Below are 18879 nucleotides of genomic sequence, written 5' to 3'. Positions count from 1 at the left end.
GTATTTTCGAGAGATCTAATTAAAATTAAAATCATCTCTAGATCAATGATTGCCAACCGCGGGTCCGAGAGCCGCATGTGGCTCGCTCAGCTAGCCAACTTGCGGCTCCCCTTGACGTTGGAAAATCCAACAAAAATAATAAAAAATCAATCTATAACAAACAAAATTGATATTCAAAAATTTCACTTGCTTTGCTTGGAATCTGGAGTTTATAATTGATGGTGAAGACCGATTCCTTTGGTGTCGAGTATCGCTTCTCTACTCAGCAACGATTTCGTTACTCAACTCACGTCAAAAAGTATGCTCAGACTCAAATACGTCTGGATCGGCAATCAAATTTAAGTCTGCTCACCACCAGACTTAATTAAGTGCAGGCGGTGTTACAACACGTTTTACAACGCGATCTGACCAGCAAACCAATGGATTATTTGACTTGATTGTTAAGTTCAACGGCCGCATTGAATGAATGCTTTTTAACCATGATGAAAATGTTTTCAAGTCCTATTGTAGTTAATGTGGCCACTGACCCTAGTACTGACCCTAGTACCACTGACCCTATTTACAACTTGAGTTGCTAGACATGCGGTCAGATATGAAGACATGACAATTTGTTTATGCGTCTCACGAAAGTTTTTCTTTTAGTCTACTACGTTTGAGCCACTACTGACTACAATATCTTTTGATTATATAACAAACCGGAGGTCACGAATTAAGAACATACACTAAAGTAATTATAACAAGAAACCATAGGTAAGTAATAGGTAAGTAATAGGTAAGTAGGTAAGTAATAGGTGAGTAATAAGTAATAGGTAAGTAATTGTGTGGCGAGATAGCGCAGTGGTATAATCCATGGCTGCAACACCAATGGATTGCGGGTTCGAGTCTGAACGAGGTCGACTTCGGAATTCCTACCAAAGTGTTGGATGTTTATCTAGGCCCCTCCTCACCGCCTCATCCACGTAAGCGATATGTCTTACAAAAAGCTTAGAAGTCGGCCGTGCTACAAGTCGGCAGAATCGAAAATGCATGAACTCGGCCTGGTGTAATATGTCTGTGGTAGTTGACAAACATCATGATTACCCGAAACAAATAAACTCTGCAGGTATATCTGACCATCGCGGGCTGAGAGAGGATTAAAAATTAGTAGTAATATATTGCAATTACTAAATTTATTGACGAAATTCAGTCTTCAACTTGCGATTACCACCCTACGGGGGCCCAAAGACCAACGTTTGGACTGGGGGACGAATTGCTGTTTTGGTCCTCGTACCAGCTACAACCCACGCTAACATGATACATAAGCCCATGTCCACGGCGGCAAGTCCCAATGTTGAATAAAGAATTATGAATTAACGATAGGCGCCCGTTTCAAGTAGAGTCATATGAGAATAAGACGAAGCGAACATAAAATTCTGCCTTCAACTTAATACAAATATTGTACTGCAAGCTGCCGTTACGACAAATGGCAAAACGGGTCGCTTATAATATATATATCACCAGCTGTTGATTTTTACTGCTTCGTTGTGGAAACCGCAATGTTTTATTTGACGAGTACCAAATTTCAAATCTTTGTCCGGTGTACGTACGTACTGGTACGTACCTGGTACGTACCTACTGCTCGCCAAGCAGCAACGGTCAAACTGCCTTTAACTAAACTAAGCATAAGCATAACCAAACATCAACACATAAGTTACTATTTTAAACTATAGGAAGAGCGGAGATAAATGATACTGCTGCGAGGTAATAGTGGCGTGTGGAACGCGTTGATAACCTGATAGACAGCACGGCGGGTGTTCTTACAATCAGACTAACGGACGACGTAGGTACATCGAATATCTATTTACTGTGGATACGTTTTACACAATGACGCGCAAAGCTAATAGGCTGCCTCTGACGTAATAATGAGCAGTGGCGTTTGAAAAGAGAGAGAGTCTTTATTTTCATCGAACCAAAATACATAACGAACGGCAGTGATGGTGGTACAGAAAATATGCGTGCACGCACAGTATTCGGTATTAGATAGGAATGATCGATAAGACCGTGAAGGTCATCTAGTCTGATCACACCAGCATCAAACAGGTACACTTGACTCTGAACAGTCTGGCTGTAAAGAAATGTTTAGTTAAAGGAAAATAGAAAAAAAAAAACAATGGTGGCAAATGATCAATGAAGCAATGTCTGGGCGAGGTAGGGCAACAGTGTTAGTGTAACGACAAGATGTGATCAAGTAGGGCTTTTTTGAATCTATTATAAGGCAATTCACGGATATGTGGTGGTAATATGCATTCCAGATGATAGGTCCCGAGTAGTCGATAGATCATTGCTATTGGGTGGGGGTAAGTATAGATGTTTCCTTTAGACGAGGATCTCGTGTATGGGAATGGACATGTTTAGCAGGTATGAAAAAGTCATCAAACACAGGAGGCAGACTATTGGAAAAATATTTGTGAACAACTTTTGATACTTCGAAGCGATATAGTTCATCAACTCGCAAAATTCGATGCTTACGGTAGTAAGGCGATAAATTGGTACGTAAAGGTACAGATGAGATGGTGTTATTGCTGTCACGAACCTGGTATAACATATTTTCCTTGTTCACGAATGTTCAGTTTATATCATAGTCCTTGTACAAATAAAAAGTAATCGTTCTTTCACTGAGAAATCGATTAGATATGGGAAGTAGTCGATTACGATTACTTCGGATTTTTTTCGAATGTAATCGATTGCGATTACGATTACTTGAAAATGCTGTAATCGTCGTAATCGATTACGATTACTAATCACGATTACCCCATGTCTGATTGACATTGCGCGGGCCACTAGCCGCGTGAAGCGCAAAAATTTTTTGAAGTTCATAGGTCAATAATATTGTCACTTGACTGTATTCCGGGCCTGTTGTATATCGCTGGGCTCAGTTTGCGAAGACTGGGCTATTCGGCGCATGGGCATATCGATATCGAAAGCTGCGACCAACATGCGTCAATCATTTCGTGCCTAGGTTTCATAGTCGACGGTCTTACTGCGGGCGCAAACGCAATGTCGCATAGGCTATGTTGAACGACACTTTGTCTCGTACTCGCGAATATAGTTGGACTCAATCTGATACATTAGGTATTCTTCCATTTTCACAAAAGGGCAACAATATTAAAAACAAGAAATCGAGTGACAACATGTTGCACCAAGCTTGTAGAAAATTTTTATCCTTTGATAAATCTATCGCAAATTATTCTGCTTTATTGTAGTGTACGAAGAAATACCAATATGTGAATGGCCGATGGATCTGTCAATGCGTCGGAACTGATATTTTAGTCATCACATCTCAAGTGTTGGGGCCAGACTAATCAAATTTTTGGTTCGCCTTGCAAGTTCACAATATGTGCAATCCATTTTTGATATTAGAAATTTCGGAAATTACCTCGCGTGCCACGGGCTGGTCGGCCCTGCCGTAGATACTATTTTATTCATAATCCAAATTTGACAACTCCGCTTCCACTGGTTGGAATTGAATCAAATTCGGTGTGTAGGCTTAATTAGGTAACGTAACAATTTTATCAAGTAGCCGGTACGATAAGGGTCACTTTTGAAAACCCCTACTTCTTTATTGTAAAAAAACACGTTCTGCACGGATCGAAGTCAGTTTCCACTCTCAATTAGGACCCTACCCAGGCACACAAGATCGATCATCACGGCAGCTGGAGCGCAACGGTAGTCCTGATGATTTTAGCTGTAGTTCGAATGTAGATTACTTCTGTAGGAACACTTCACCTTCAATATATGACGGGCGGGGCTCCCTAAAGAAACAATGGCCTACCTTTCGTCCTTTATACTATCTCAGACAGGACACGAATACATGAAGAGTCAGCTTTTATTCACCAACACAGGACAGGACTACAAAAACACCATCAAAATCGTTTTCAGCAGATCAAATGATGATCTGAGACCCGGGAGTACACCATGCAGCAACAGTTAACACTTACATTATATATTTGAACACTGCAAAATATTTAAATGCTCAACCCAGTACCATCACCCCAGGCAACAAGCATGGGGCCTAGAAATCCCTGTTGAATGAAGTGCTGCCGAGTGTGCATTCCGGAGACCTTTACATAAACCTGCAAATAAATCGAACAATCAAAAACTCACGCCACTTGTGATATACATGAAGAAACATCGAACTACGCATCAGAACCATAGTTGTCGTCAGAGATAATCAGTAGTATCCATCGGTTAAATTCATCACTTGCACTGATGTGTATAATAACTAGCTTCTCAAGTACAAACCTCAGCTGTGTAGATCTTGCAAAAATTCTGAACAGCGAAATTGTGTCGCAGCATCGCCAAGGTTCATACATATCTCAAGACCGTACACCTGAATTAAAAACGACAGTGATTTTCATCATTTAGATCACAAGAGTGATGAGGGAACTATAACATGACTTGTCTCAGAAACAGCCTCTTGATGTAATCATCGAAAACTCGTGAACAAGAATAGATCATCAAGGACAAAAAATGAATGATATACAGAAACTGTATGCTATCAACCAACCTGATCTTACTCCCAAGGTTTGTCCGACATTCAGTGACAGCCGAAACCATGGTATGGTATCCTCTCATCTCGCTTCTGCACACGAAGAAGAAGAATTCAGCGGGTCCCCACCTGCAGAAAAACCGCCAGTATTAATACATCTAATTTTCACAACAATACCCGAACCATACTGTTTGACGCTTCAGTAACACGGACGAGTATACATAAGACATTCATAAAGGTCGAAGTAGTTATCATCATGAGCCCTTAAAAATCAAATATCAAGATGTAAAGCTAACCTGAAATAACGATGGCAACAGGTGCACATTGTGTGGAGACTGTAGAGCAGGGTGGCCGACCCAAGATGCCTGGTGATGGGAGATACAGCCTTCACTTCAGCTGACAGGCAAAGACATTAGCGCAAAACGATTCACTTTTGTTACATGGTAATCATCGCCTTAAAAGAAACATCGGTGTCAGAATAATACTGATATTTACATTACAACTCAACACACGGTTCCATCCTTCAGTAACACGGACGTATATACATAGACATTCATAAAGGTCGAAGTAGTTATCATCACAAGGCATAATTGGGATAAAAAGTGATTCAATGCTCACCGTTGATCAACTGTAGACAACCGACAGGCTCATGCTGTGGTGCCTGTGAGAAGAACCAAAGCGACGTGACATAGAGATCGTCCTGCCCATAGCTACAAAACAGGTCAATGTCAGTAAGAAGGAAGGACTGATTGTCACTTTACTACTCTCAACATACAGTTCGATGCTTCAGTAACACGGACAATTATACATAAGAGATTCATAGAAGTCTTGTATAGTTATCATCATAAGCTGGCATAGAGTCATGAAATAGATTGTAAACTCACCAAGATGACGGGACCATGATTTGATGACTGCGGGCTCCAAGGATCTTCAAGGTAAGGTGTTGTATGATGTCATAGTTGACAGATCTTCGTGGGTTGACACTTGTAGCACCGTATACCGTCTAGGAAAGATGTTCAATGTCAATAAGATTGAAATTCCCTATTCTACTTGTACTATACTATTCGATGCTTCAGTAACACGGACGTTTATACATGAACATTCATAGATATGAGGTTGTCATCACAAGCAACAATATAATCAAGAATCAGATTCTCAACTCACCAAACAGACAGGAGCATGCTGAAGAAATTGCAGACGGAGCTGACCATGCTACAATAGGCTATAGTAGTACAGTAGAGCACGCATCCTCCCTTTGCTCACATTCATATAGCTGCAACACAAAGGCAGTGATAATTAAAAACCAGAAACGACAGTGTAATACAATTACATAATACGTTGAACAGGCAATGGTTAAGTCGAAATATCACGCACAACACTTACAAAAGGTGATTTCTGAGCTAATAGTTAATGGCACACGTCTAGGCAAAGCTGTTTCATTATCATCATTGGTTCATTAGCAATTTTCATCAGTTCAATACACCACAAAAATGCGATACAATGAAAAGACAGAAGGTGTCGAAGCGACTTCGAGTAGTCTACAGAATCAGACACCCAGCGATGTAAAGAGGAGGCATGTACAATGAATGAAAAGTAAAGAAACATCTCAATGCTCTAAATCAGGTGACAAGTTATTAACTTCAAATTTTTCTTTGCCTTTTTTCTATTTACATTCAGTTAACCACAGTTACAAGTTGATAAAAGTATCGGCCCTTATTTTGCATTGTAGGTCTACGTAGTCAGCAATGCGCCAATGCCTACGTAGCTTCGCCCTATTGCGAAAGGATATATGTATCAACGAGTAGATACGGCATCCAATGAAGGATTATGAGAATAAACAATATGTTCAACTTTAGTTTTATAGAACACTCACCTAAAACAATCCAACCGATCAGGCGATGTCTCCGGATGCATATACTATGCATTTGCTACTGTGATCAATCCTCCACTCGGCGTCTGCGCGGTTTTTAGTTGAGCTCGGAGAGACCACGTGACATAGCCAATGGAGCGCGAGAGTGACATGCGGTACAAACAGCTTTACAGTGGAGCCACGTTTTTACGCGTTTCCGTTGTACACCTGAGGACTTCACTTGCTACATTCATTATCGACCATGCATGTGATCGCGAATAACTGATAACCGAGCGGACGTACCGATCACGGTATTACTACTAACCAGCTACAGAAGCTTCTTCACGCAAATGACAGACAATGCCAGAACGAATGAATTTGAGGTAGGACTTGCGAAAAAGGCGACACGCATCGCTTCATATCTTTATCTCTTCCGCTACCTACAATAATAATTTTATCAAAATTAAATTATTATTATTATTATTATTAATTAATAATAACCCCATCCCAATCCATCAAATTACCTACTAAACAAGACTTACGCGTCTCAGTATATTTGATAAGCACCACAACAGATCGGAGCCGTTTACGGAACCAATCCATGATGTGACGAAGGGGGAAACAATCGGATGATTCTCAACTTGGTGATTGAAAACCTTCGCCTTCGCGAGTCCACGACTTGTGGGTTGTCTTCCCCGTTGGATATCTGCCTATTGCTCGGTAAGCTTGGTTCGCCACAGTGGACAGCAGGATAAGTGGGCATATAGGCAGTGGCGTAGCAGCCACATTGGCGTTTTTGGCTCTGCGCCAGGGGCGGCAGGCTCTAAGGGGGCGGCAAAATGAGGCTGCACAGTGAGAGAGATCTGGTATTCTTTTTCGCCTGCACCATTGAAATGTTTTGACGACGGAGATGCGATACGGACTTTACAGTGAGGTCATCTAGTCTGCACCCCCCTTTTTTCTCCTCCGTGGTTGCTGAGCGCCGAGCACTAGCGAGATAACCACGGATACCAGTTTTCGAGTCTTTGGTCTGACCCGGCCTGGGATCGAACCCACGACCTACCGATCAAGAAGCCGAACGCATCGCCGTTACACTATCTCGCTCGACACAGTGTACGTATATACACACGGCGGCTAAAAGAAGCGTTTGGTAGTCCTGTAGCTGGCAGAACTAAAATTTAATGAAACAGGTCTCAATCGAAAGCTAGTGTCGCGCTGATTCCGAAAACACCAATTAATATGTTAACATGGCGACGGAACCACTCCGAAATAGCCGTCAAGGCCGATTGTTCGGAGAGTTCGCAGAAAAGAAGAATGCGTGGCGAACAATCAGAATATGCTGGCCTCAGTGTTGTTGAAGAAGTTAGAGTTAGACTTTTTTGAAAGTGTCCTCGGAGGACGCCCTTTCGACCTCTTTTTTTTTTTAGATTTTGTGCCCTTTTTTGAGAATATTGGTCAAAGTTACGACCAAATTCGACTCTGATGCCGTAAATCAGCATCGAAGTAACGCTCTGGCTGGCATTTCGCGAGCTGAGCTGGAAAGTTGACCTTTTTTATTCAACCACTTGATGATGTGAAGAAAAAAACTGTATTTTGGTCGCTGGGCGAGAAAGTTGACCTTTTTTCGACTATTTTGCACAAGCAATTTATTCTTGATTATTAGGCTACTGGACCACGTCCTGACATATCGATCTCACCTTCCACCACATTTTGTCGCTTGTCATGTTTTACTTTTCTTTCAGTGTGCGGCGTGCGTGCCTCGTCTTTACATCGCCTATAGGCGTGTAGGTGGCCGTTTGATATCAGAGACTGCTCCAAGTCGTTTCGACAACTTATACCTATCTTTTCACTGAATCACAATCTTGTGGCGTTCAACTGATAAAATTGTTAATGAACCGAACTGAACTTGCTTCATAATATCGGACTCTTGAATAATTAATTCAATATAGGCCTATTGGTACAACAAACCCGAATATTTTCATCTGACACTCGTCGGTGTAATCGCCAGCCGTCGTAGCTGCATCACCTGATTTGACAGCGTCCAAGTCGTTTCGACACCTTCCTATCTTCTCATTAGGCTGTATCGCAATTTTTGTGGTGTATTGAACTGATAAAAATTGCTAATAAACCGAACCGAGAACGTACAACAGTGAAGAAAAGCGTGTCAGAAATTTCCCAAGCTAAGTAGCAATGACACGTCATAAAGTATAATCGTACGGCGCAAATTCTAGTTCTGTACCAACAGCGACTACTTTGACCAATGACCACACCCGTTAATTTGCCGGTTAGCATACAAATACAAGCATTTTCTGGCAGACTGCTAATTTGATAAGTCAAGTTGAAGCCGCAATTTGGGTATAAAATTAGGCTACTACACTCCAAAGTGGTCGGTGCCTCGATCACCAACCACGAACCTCACTGCAACCTGCGTATCCACTATCCAGCCTACCGCAGTAATATCAGAAACAAAATATACGCTGCCAACATCAGTGGGACCGGCGTAACATACGCAATCATACCTTACAGCAGAAGCGACCCACGTCGGCAGTCGCTGACAAATACCCGCATAACCCACTACCCGACAAAAAGAAGACAATCCTTTCATATATCAATCAACATTGTTGCAGATCAAACGCTTTGCATACAGAAACCGCAACAAAAGGTAAAACGCCTTATGATCAGCAACACACAACACGCTACCAAATATTGTGCATATGAAATAGAATCAGGAACATGTGTGTCGTAGTCCATGAAAACTACAGGAGACAGACCATCTCAAGATTGCAATACAATGAGAAATCGTAAAAAAGGTACAAATCCAATACAGTGATTAGTAAAAGAGCTTAGAGCTGGGTAATCAGAGAGACTTCATCGTGAACGTTTGTACCGAAGGGCTACCGCATAGCTGCATGATCAGTTCGTACTTGTCCGACTGGCCGCCTCCGCGCAATTGCAGGCATAATCCCTCAGAAATGCTATAGAGACGCCCGGTTAGTTCCGTCTTTTCGCCATTCTGAATGAAGGATTGCAACCGGTGAACATTTCTGCAAGATATGTAACGCTGCAGTACAAGAGCGAAGGTCTAACCACACAGTGTCTAAGAAGGGTTGTGCGTAGGAGTAGGCAAGAACAGATCTTAAAGTACACACACTTAACTGCACAAAGGTAACACCCACCGCTGGATAAAATCTCCATTTTTGCGGGCCTTCTTCGACGGTGCATTTTAGCAGCCTGGGGTTCTCGCCGGCAGAAGAATCGACACAGAGACGCGAATCCATTCCCAGCCTCAACTCCCCTGGAGACGGGCAAGCGACAAACACATTACCAATTTCGATCAGACCCCGATTGAGAATAATGACTACCAGAGATTGTGGTTAATGATTCTATGATACGGTATGCAAGTTCACGTCGTTCTGTTTTCAGGCTGATCCTACTACTACTACCAGTTTTATCAGTCAAAAGTATTTACCTTCAACACTTTAAATTTAGTTAAGTAGAAAGTCGTTGTGTGATGTGTTTGCATCAATTTTATCAGCAAATGTCATAATAACCGGCGAAATAGCCTCTATACCACGGTAAACGAATGCATTTGTAAAAATTGCATCTATTTGCAGTATCGTTAGTCATTTTGCGTTAGTCAATAAGACACATCTCGCATATTCGAAAGTAGCTACCTCTGATTAACTGTTATAAGTAGGGCTATTTTTTTTGACATGTCAAAATTGAAGCGCTAGGTCAAAAAATTGTCAGAATTGTTTCCAAAGTATAAACTTTTTGACCCCTCCATTTCGTTTGTGTCTTAGATTTTGCACTATCAGTGAACTTATCATTTGATATTTTACAGCTTGTCGCCTACTTTATAGGCCTACCGTTGTAGACGGCCCATTGTCTGCTCATTGTGAATCAAAAACGGTCAAATGAAACAAACAGGTTGACATGGTGTTATTGTCAACGTACTGTAATAACCCAACTGAAGCAAGACTGCTTGGGCATTGCATGGTTCATATATCAAGAAGCGCATAATGAAAAATTGTGATGTAGACACCATTGCCAGAACGAAGCAACACAGTTTGTCACCAGCAGTGTACGCACAACGTCAGTGTTGTCAGCCAACAAATGCTGCTGTTGAACATTCTTTCTATATTCTTGACAAGCTACTTAGTGAGGACAGACACTTTCTACCCGAGAATGTAGGAAAGTATCTTTCATTGTACTACAACAAATTTCAATTATTTCTACCATAATACGTGATGTAACTACTGGAATTCTTCATAGGGCCAGATTTCGTATAAATGAAGTTTTTTTCATGTCAAAATTTGTTATTATTCAAGTCCAACGCTGACTACTTTGATCACCTTCGATCACTCACCCCACGCGGTGTATCTCCAGATCTGCGATCGCGAGTTGCCGTCGCATTTCCGGGCGGTAATCGCCGCGCCTTTACTCTCGTCGCTATGCAGGCAGAGGTCCAGATCGGCCACCTTGATCATGCCGGCCTTGAAATCGCTTTTGCGATCGTTGTCGGAAGGACGATGGTACGTGATTTTGCTCGGTCTCTTCCCGGGTATTTCCATCTCCGGATAAACCTGATCCAAGTACCTGAACGGAATACGGTATACAGTTTTGCAATGCGGTGCACTCACGTATGTGTTTCGTACTTCGTTATATTTTCAGACTGCTTTCACTTCTGAATAGCATATCCATATTGAAATGAGCCCCCATATTTTCGGCTGACACCCGTCAGGGATAATCGTCTGCCGCTAGTAGAGAATTGCAAAGAACATTGCATGTCAACAATCGTATCACCACATTCCAATTCTCCACTCATTGGTGTCATTGTGCATGACTCGAGACTAGGACGGCCAAGACAGACACTTCAATGTAACTTGGAATAGAAAAGTCACCACATTATTGTTAGGTACTTCGTCTGTCCGTCCTGATATTTGGATAATATGGCCAGAAACTGTTAGGACTGAGGAAAATTACAATAATATCAATGCGAGCCATTGTATATCACTGCAGCAGAGTTCAAAAAGTGGGTTCACCAGATTAAACTCAAAGCTGAAGAGTGAACACAATGACTTAGACTCGAGTGACAACACTAGACCCGGACTCGACCTTCTACTCTATGACTCGGACTTGACTCGGTGGTGAATTGAAAAAGACTCGACTTGACTCGAGTCGAAACTATAAAAGTGAGATTGACTTGCGACTCGGAACCTTGCGACTTGGTCACAACCCTGCCAACAACTTTCAAAAGTAACCACCTCCAAATAACCGGTGTAAGTATGTGAGCCCTCATTGAAATCTAATTGTTGAAACAAATCATTTTAGTACTATTCACACCTTCGTTGAGTAATATTGTGTAGAAATATACAGCGTGTTTTTCTGTATCTGATTGAGGAGCAACGTTGAGTAGTTACATCACGTCAGCTCACCATTGAAACGAACGACACTTCAAACCGTCGCGTAGCTTCCTCCTGGCTGACACGTCTCCGAAATTGATTGCTACAGCGGCCGGCCTCTGCTTGAAGAAATAAGTTTTGAAATCGTCCATCCACACCTCAGCAAGCCGGGCCGCATTTATCGTTGGATTATCGGCCTGAATTGAAAACGATAGATTCAACAGTAGAAATTTGGAAGAAGCGCAGTGCTACCCCACCCCAGCGATGGCGTTAGGACGCCGTCGTCTGAAGATGTGCCCCACTCTTGAACATGGCGCCATCAAGAGGCGACCTCCGCACATCCATAAACGAAACGACAATTCCAGGTTTTCACCTGTCATCAAGTTTAAACAAAATGAGCGAGTGAATTGGAAAAGAAAAGATAGAATTGCACTAAAACATCATTCCTGATATAGATTTACAATTTTCAACTCGGATTTTGATATGGCATTAATCCATGGCACAACGATTCCAGCATCAATTGTAATGATTCAAGTCGGATAGCGAGAGTAGATGCTTTTAAGTAAAATAATATCCACCCTTCACACCAAGCGATATTGTATCAATGGAAAAACGGGCTTTCGTCCGACCGCAAGAGCCTCGAAATCTTGGTTGTTCATAACTCAGCATTCTAAACAGGCTGCACAAAGCAACGCATGTTGGTTGAAATCACATTTCTGCAGGATTGTCACAAAGCGCTATGAAGTAGCCATGGTCCAGAAATACAAAATCATTATTCATGACGCGTAACTGCCGGTATTTTCCTTGTGTCAGCAAAAAGGATACATTTTTAAACTTTCCACATTGATAATACCGTTTTTGATATCATAATAGGCGGTAGTAGAACGCTCTACTCCAGGGCTCTCAAACATGGGGCCCCCGCAGGCCACCTTTTGTGGTTGCCCATGTCGAAATTTAGGATTTTCAAATTTTTGACAATATCGAAGTGCCACATATCTTTTTTCAGATTTGAAAACTCAAAGTTCACTCTAAAATTGCTCTAAATTCACTCTTAAAAAACTTTAGGCTACTCATCAAACTTCAGTATCACATCACTTTCAAATGCTACGATGCGTTGTAACATATGCTATTGCCTATTCAGGATGATAAAACATGACCCGTAGCAGACATTGAATACCCCTATTATTGATGATGCGGGCCACGGTGTCATCAAAAACTAGGAAATTGGCCCGCAAGCACATTCAAGTTTGAGACCCCTGCTCTACACAAAGCCCAACACTCAACTCGGAATAAAATCACCCAGGTACTCGATTTTCTCCAGCCCTAACAATAAATGTGTGGCAAAGCAAATTTTATAATTTGTGTTACTGTTCCTTCTTTTTAACATTTCACAACAAAGAGCAATGTGACGCAAAGGAAAAGTAACGAACCGCCCCATTCCTTCATATCTTCATCGTAAGAACCGATCTCTTGGAAATACAGCCGGTTGATGGCAAACAACCCTCCCGGCATTGTAGGAGATAGGAAAGGCAAAGAAACGTCCTGAAATATCGCAGGGATTTCATTGATTCACACGCTAATCGTCAACTGCGAGAACGCAATACCTCCGGCTGCTTTGGCAACGCTTCCCAAGCGAAATGCAATCCCCAGTTGAATCCACCTCTGAGTACAGGCGAAGATTTGTACACCAGCGTGTCGGAACTGATGATGTCAACAATAGGGCAAACCACAGTTTTTCTGGAAAACAATCGCACGAAATATTTCAGATTACTCGTGTCTAGGTATATCGATAACACAACGAAGGTATGCAGCCGAGTATGATTATAATGTAATCGGCCTACGTACATTGTTTCCAGTTGGACAGCGACACAAAATATGCAGTCGAAGGTGGTCAAACTAGTCAACGTTGGTACTCAAGTGGAAGTAGAAGTCTACGTAAGAAGAAGTAGTGATTTCACAGCCAAGTATAAGTATGTAACTTGGCCTAGAAAACTGAAATCTGTTCAAGTGTATGTAGTCGAAAAGCATATCCATCCGCCTCAGTTTCAGTAAGCAAAACCAACTTGAGCACTCCAACTTCGTTACTGACCATCGCTGTATGCAGTATGTGCGCATCTGAGCAGAATGTCAGACGTGCTGTCACCACCGATTGCACCCCCAAAAAGTCAAGATTGTGTGCAAAAAAAAAAACACAGAGTCGCTTATATCGTACTGCATATTAAATAACGAGTGGACATGGGAACAAATAACTCCCGACTATAACAAAACAGAAAATGGTCTAATACCTGTCTTTCTGTACCAAGTCCAGCAAAGGCTCAATCCAACCGACGTTAGGCTCACAGTGAGAATCCAAGAAAATGAGCACGTCACCTACAAAATAAAAATTAACTTATGGACACTGAGGTATCGCTTCAACACCGACAACCCCCCCAACACACTTTTCCCGCTGCATTGCAACACTTCAGGCCTCGCTTGCCAGAGGTGGTAGGCGTTACTACCAAAGTAACGCCACAAATTTCTATTGAATTACTCTAAGCAAAAGTTTCCAAGATATGGTAAAACTACGTAAATGGAACTATACAATGAACTGAAAACTCACGAACTCAGTTTTGCTCAAAGCAACACGGAAGTTTAGTCTAAAATCAGAACCACTTCAGTAATTGGTGCAAATCGGCAAAATGATTTCAGGAAAAAGTAGAAGTACTACCTTACTGACCGCCTCTGTTCACTTACAGCTGTGCAATTTGGATAAAACACGGTGTCTGCGACATAAACAGGCACTAATCATTATCGTAAGAATAACACAACAACTTGGGATTGTCATAAAAAACTGCTTAGCAACAGCATTCCAGCCACACGTTTACCCACCGGCAGCGTGTTTTGCTCCCATCAACCTCGCCCCGACAAGACCCAGTCTCGCGCCGGTGTGTACCATAGAAACTTTGCCATACGGATAATTTTGATTCAAATATTCCGAAACTTCGGCAACGCCGTCACCTGAAATTCGATCGGAATGAGATGCAGCTACGCCCGAGACAACGAATTTGATATATTACCGCTAAAATCGTTCACTAAAATGACTTCTTGCAGCAACTGAGGCGGGGTCCGTTCCACCACGGACGCGACCGTCCTTAATAGAGCGGAGTAAGCCTCTTTATGAAAACATATGATCACGGACGCGGTGATGCTTATGTTCGAATAAGTCTTCTTTTGACACCTGCGAGCAGGACAAGCATGAGTGAGGCGGCGTAGAGTCGAAATTTCTCGTGTTTCAGTAGTGATTCACAAAGCATTTCGAAACTAGTCGATGTAAAGGTTGAAAATCACGGAAAGCCTTTGAACACTGCCAGATGCAACGATCGCAGAAAAGCTTGCATGGATTTATTAAAGCTATATCAATCAACGGGTTTCTTATTATGCTGTGGTCTTATTTAACGTATAATTTAGGTGTGTCAAATATTGGCTCCTATCAATTGTTGATTTACCAGCTGAATACAGTAGTTTTTTCCCATAAAAGTTATTTAGGGGGTGAAAAAATCCTGCACAAAATGTCGAAATTAGGTGCAAATTTATTCTAGCATTCGTGCATGCCGCAACACTCATTAGTCACGATTACCGCTTCCGTCCGATGGTTAACTACATCAATGATCAGGCAGTGGACAGTGTATATAGTGACAAAAAAAAATATCACGAAATGGAAAAGGAGCACGTGCCACAAAGTCTCTATGACATCATCAATACAAAATAGATGGATAAAAGCGAACCCCGCATTGACAGCATTGAAGTGCATCTGTCTTAACAACAAGTGGACAGTGGACACACGAGATACCACAAGGGTCGGCAGAGTAAGAGCCGTAAGTCAAACGGATTCACATTTCAACGCCTACTAGATACCGACATCTTACAATTCGTGTCTTGTGTCAGGCACGGGCCTAGCCACCGAGCCGATGCGGTCGCTGATAAGAACGTTGTACGCGTGTTTCGCCGTTTCGCTCTTGTGATGCTGAAGTTCCTCGTGGCTGAAGACTTCACCTGTCAATGACAATTCATATTCAGACGTTGTCAAAGTTAGCATTGCTACTCAAGTAGGAGTGATGCCGTAAATTTCTACTCAATTACAGGTAGCATTTTCAAGACATGTTAAAGTCTAAATTGATACATTTTGAAAGTACTTCTTGATCGAGAAGTCGCAATTTCAAGATGTATCTTCGTGTCAATGCAAACCAATCCAAAATGAACACCACAGGGTGGTCTTCTGTCAAAACCTACTTGAGCACTCCGAAAAAGTTAAGAGTATTTATTCCCTTATATTTTACAAACTTCTGATTGTATGAGGAATTCCGAGCCACACCGTGTCGCGAGGCTTACAGTAAGCATGGAAACAGGGTATCAGGAGCAACGCCTGATATTTCAAATCAATTTCCTACAAACTGGTCAGCCAGAACCAACCAATTTCCGGACCAAGACCGCTTAAACCTTGCAGTTAGATATCGTGTGAGCGACAGAATGGATTTCACACCAATGACAGCTAAACCTAAATAAAGGACGCATTAAGATGACTGATAATCACAAGGCTGCCATTCAAGATCAATACCCTCTTATATCAACCGAAATACCATTGTAATATGGAAAAATTAGAATTGCTAGAACTGCAACTGACTTTTACGTATTTTTGTCATGTTCACCCTAATAATGGGAATAGTATCATATTCAATCGTTACAATACGCTCTGCTCACCCGAGTTGAAAGGCATAGATTTGTCACGACCGTATGAAATCGAGTGATTGGAGTCCCCGCGAACAGGACCAAAGTCGTTACTAATCAGGACGACCGTATTCTCTCTGGAGACCGAGGGAAGATCCGCATCGCGGAAATCGGCAGACAACCTACAAATGACATTTCATGAATATTTTGAAGAACGCCTGAAAATAGCATTCCCGACCTGCTTTTCAGATGCAGTTTGGCTGTGGAAGACTGTCCGTGAACAGAGAACACGTTCAAGTAGATGGTAACCGACGCGACGCCCAACAGCAGAGCCAAGCACAGAGCCACTTCGCGTCTCGTGCTTCTCCCCATGTCACGCATAGACTTAGACATGTATCACTATTCACTACGCTTCAAAGTTACATCTAAGTTTACGGAAATATATGCAGTGTTTCACACGATAACATTTGATGAATACGGAAACATGAATAACATAAATAAAAGATCCAGCAAGCCGGCGTGAAGGACATGTACACAAGAAGCTGACAAGTCAGTGATATGCGCCTTGCCGAGTGGGATTGAGGTACCCTCTACGCTCCTAGAACAAATTCTTATTTATGTACACTGCACAGACTTGCCCGAAATCAGATTCAAACCTATATTTCAATATCCAGGTCACCGGAAAATCCAAACCAATTTCGGGCTAGGGAATGGATTGCGCTAATGTTAAAAACACATCTGCACAAATCCTTCACAGTTCAAATTCGACCAGCTAAGGCAATCACTACGAAATACTTATATGGCAGATCACCTAAATTAAAATACGAAAAATCAGGTACAATGGTTCTCAACAATGTCCCTCACCCGCCTACAAAACCCTAGCGGGCCACAAGTGCGATCGGCAACCAAGGATTATTCAGAGCACTTTACCAATCTCTTCACAGTCGACTGGCCAATGTTTTCGACTGATTACTCGATTAGACCGCTAGTAAATATAGTGCTGAATGCCGATGATATCATTCCAATCAGGTATGTGCCATATTTCGTCAGGACAATTTTCATTGCTGCGTGCAGCCAGCACAGTCGGGGTACCAAGGCCTGATCGCAAATCACTGATGACATTAACGAAACACACAATAATACAAAACAGTAAAGGAACTGATTTTCAAAAGAGAGTTACAAATCGGGACACCGGCAAACCCGACGTCAAACCCAAACAAAACCCACGATGTGTGTTAAAGCCTAATTCTGCAACTGCAGTAGCAAGATTAGTGTTAAAAAATCATTACACAAACGCCATATCCATTAAATATCACATTTACACTTCAATTCGGTAATCGCGCATCAATTACAAAGAAAGCATTCGCTATTCTTCTTGATCATTCATAGGGATCAGTCATTGCGATCAGATAGCGGTATGTCATACAGAAGAGCAGATATAGAAAAATCTTTCCGCTATTCTTGTCACACGCACTACGAGTCGTGCAAGAATTTATTGAATGCGTTGTACGCCGATTCCATATCGAAAACCATTTGTCTGACTTGATTCTCATCCAACTCGTCTGACGCCGCCATACCGTTCAAAGTACTCAACCACCTGTCGACTTGCGCCTTCCCTTCAAAACCCGACGGCAAAGTGCTCATACGCTCCATGCTGTCTGTCAAGTCCTTCAAATCAGGATGAATCTCGTCCTTGGCCCTAATCTCCAGTTTCAGCTTGTCCATAACCGTTATAAACAGCGACACGATGTCCGCGATACACTTGCTTGTATTCCCCTTGTCGTCTTTCATCGTAATTGGCCTGTCTTCTTTTATCCTCTCTAAAGCCGCCGAGCAACTCTCCAGCCTATACTCCTTCACAAAGTCCTCGAGAGTACGGTAGCTGGCCTGCACTTGCCTGAACGCGGCCTTGTATTGGGCCAGCAGGCGCGAGCACGCGCCAGTGTATTCCTTCGCCGTTATCGAGTCTTTGATGTAGGCCTTCTCGAGCGCTTGCAGAGTCTTGACGATGGAGTAGACTTCCGCTAAGTTATCGTAGTGTTCGCGCTCGCGAGCCGAAGTGTACAGCTTCACTTCTTGGTAGAGTTCTGGTCTGTTGGCGGCCATCGCCAGCTGTCCTAGTGACCTAATCGGTGTATCTGTGCCACTTTTTATCGTCTAGATATCTAAAAACGGATCGTCAATCGGAGGATAAAGTTATGTAACACGAGTGGCGAAGGTTAGTTGTGCAATCTATATCGGATCGGGGTAGGGAATGAATGCGATGTGTTCCTAAGGTGATGTAGAGTATGACCGGTACACTGATATTATCTACATGTTGCACGTGTGCAACCTTTCTGGCAATCAGGATGAACATAGATAATGCAAGGAGATCGTGGGCTGCGGGTCGGCTT

General features: G+C 42.3%; 2 protein-coding genes and 1 long non-coding RNA gene across 3 annotated transcripts; all 3 read right to left on the bottom strand.

The window, feature by feature from the left end:
* Positions 1-3847: 3847 nt before the first annotated feature.
* Positions 3848-6804, bottom strand: LOC145444267 (uncharacterized). The gene is made up of 8 exons (XR_013916641.1): positions 6402-6804; positions 5693-5801; positions 5413-5531; positions 5147-5238; positions 4825-4982; positions 4547-4657; positions 4282-4369; positions 3848-4112 (listed from the first exon to the last, which is right to left on the bottom strand). It is a non-coding gene; the product is annotated as an uncharacterized LOC145444267 (long non-coding RNA).
* Positions 6805-8976: 2172 nt separating this feature from the next.
* LOC145444228 (inactive polypeptide N-acetylgalactosaminyltransferase-like protein 5) lies at positions 8977-16879 on the bottom strand. The gene is made up of 13 exons (XM_080322176.1): positions 16725-16879; positions 16520-16668; positions 15688-15814; positions 14839-14999; positions 14651-14779; positions 14068-14152; positions 13387-13519; positions 13213-13324; positions 12040-12155; positions 11816-11979; positions 10747-10976; positions 9554-9672; positions 8977-9390 (listed from the first exon to the last, which is right to left on the bottom strand). Exons 1-13 carry the CDS (start codon positions 16877-16879, stop codon positions 9235-9237), a joined length of 1836 nt encoding a protein of 611 aa, XP_080178302.1. The 3' UTR covers positions 8977-9234.
* Positions 16880-16910: 31 nt separating this feature from the next.
* LOC145444254 (vacuolar protein sorting-associated protein 28 homolog) lies at positions 16911-18651 on the bottom strand. Its single transcript, XM_080322206.1, has one exon. It carries the CDS (start codon positions 18590-18592, stop codon positions 17960-17962), a length of 633 nt encoding a protein of 210 aa, XP_080178332.1. The 5' UTR covers positions 18593-18651; the 3' UTR covers positions 16911-17959.
* Between the last annotated feature and the right edge of the window lie 228 nt (positions 18652-18879).

The sequence above is a fragment of the Botryllus schlosseri genome, chromosome 8, assembly GCF_051294905.1.
Source record: "Botryllus schlosseri isolate E-star chromosome 8, Bs_hap1, whole genome shotgun sequence".
In the NCBI taxonomy this organism is placed as follows: Eukaryota; Metazoa; Chordata; class Ascidiacea; order Stolidobranchia; family Styelidae; genus Botryllus; species Botryllus schlosseri.
This window is presented reverse-complemented; position numbering and strand designations above follow the sequence as displayed.

Excerpts from the sequence above, each read along its gene's own strand:
- LOC145444254 (XM_080322206.1), bottom strand. The coding sequence starts at position 18,592 with ATGGCCGCCAACAGACCAGAACTCTACCAAGAAGTGAAGCTGTACACT.
- LOC145444228 (XM_080322176.1), bottom strand. The coding sequence starts at position 16,879 with ATGTCTAAGTCTATGCGTGACATGGGGAGAAGCACGAGACGCGAAGTG. Across the intron at positions 12,156-13,212 it reads AGATATGAAGGAATGGGGCG|GTGAAAACCTGGAATTGTCG; the intron begins GTTCGTTACTTT and ends ACTTGATGACAG. Across the intron at positions 10,977-11,815 it reads AAGTGTCGTTCGTTTCAATG|GTACTTGGATCAGGTTTATC; the intron begins GTGAGCTGACGT and ends TATTCCGTTCAG.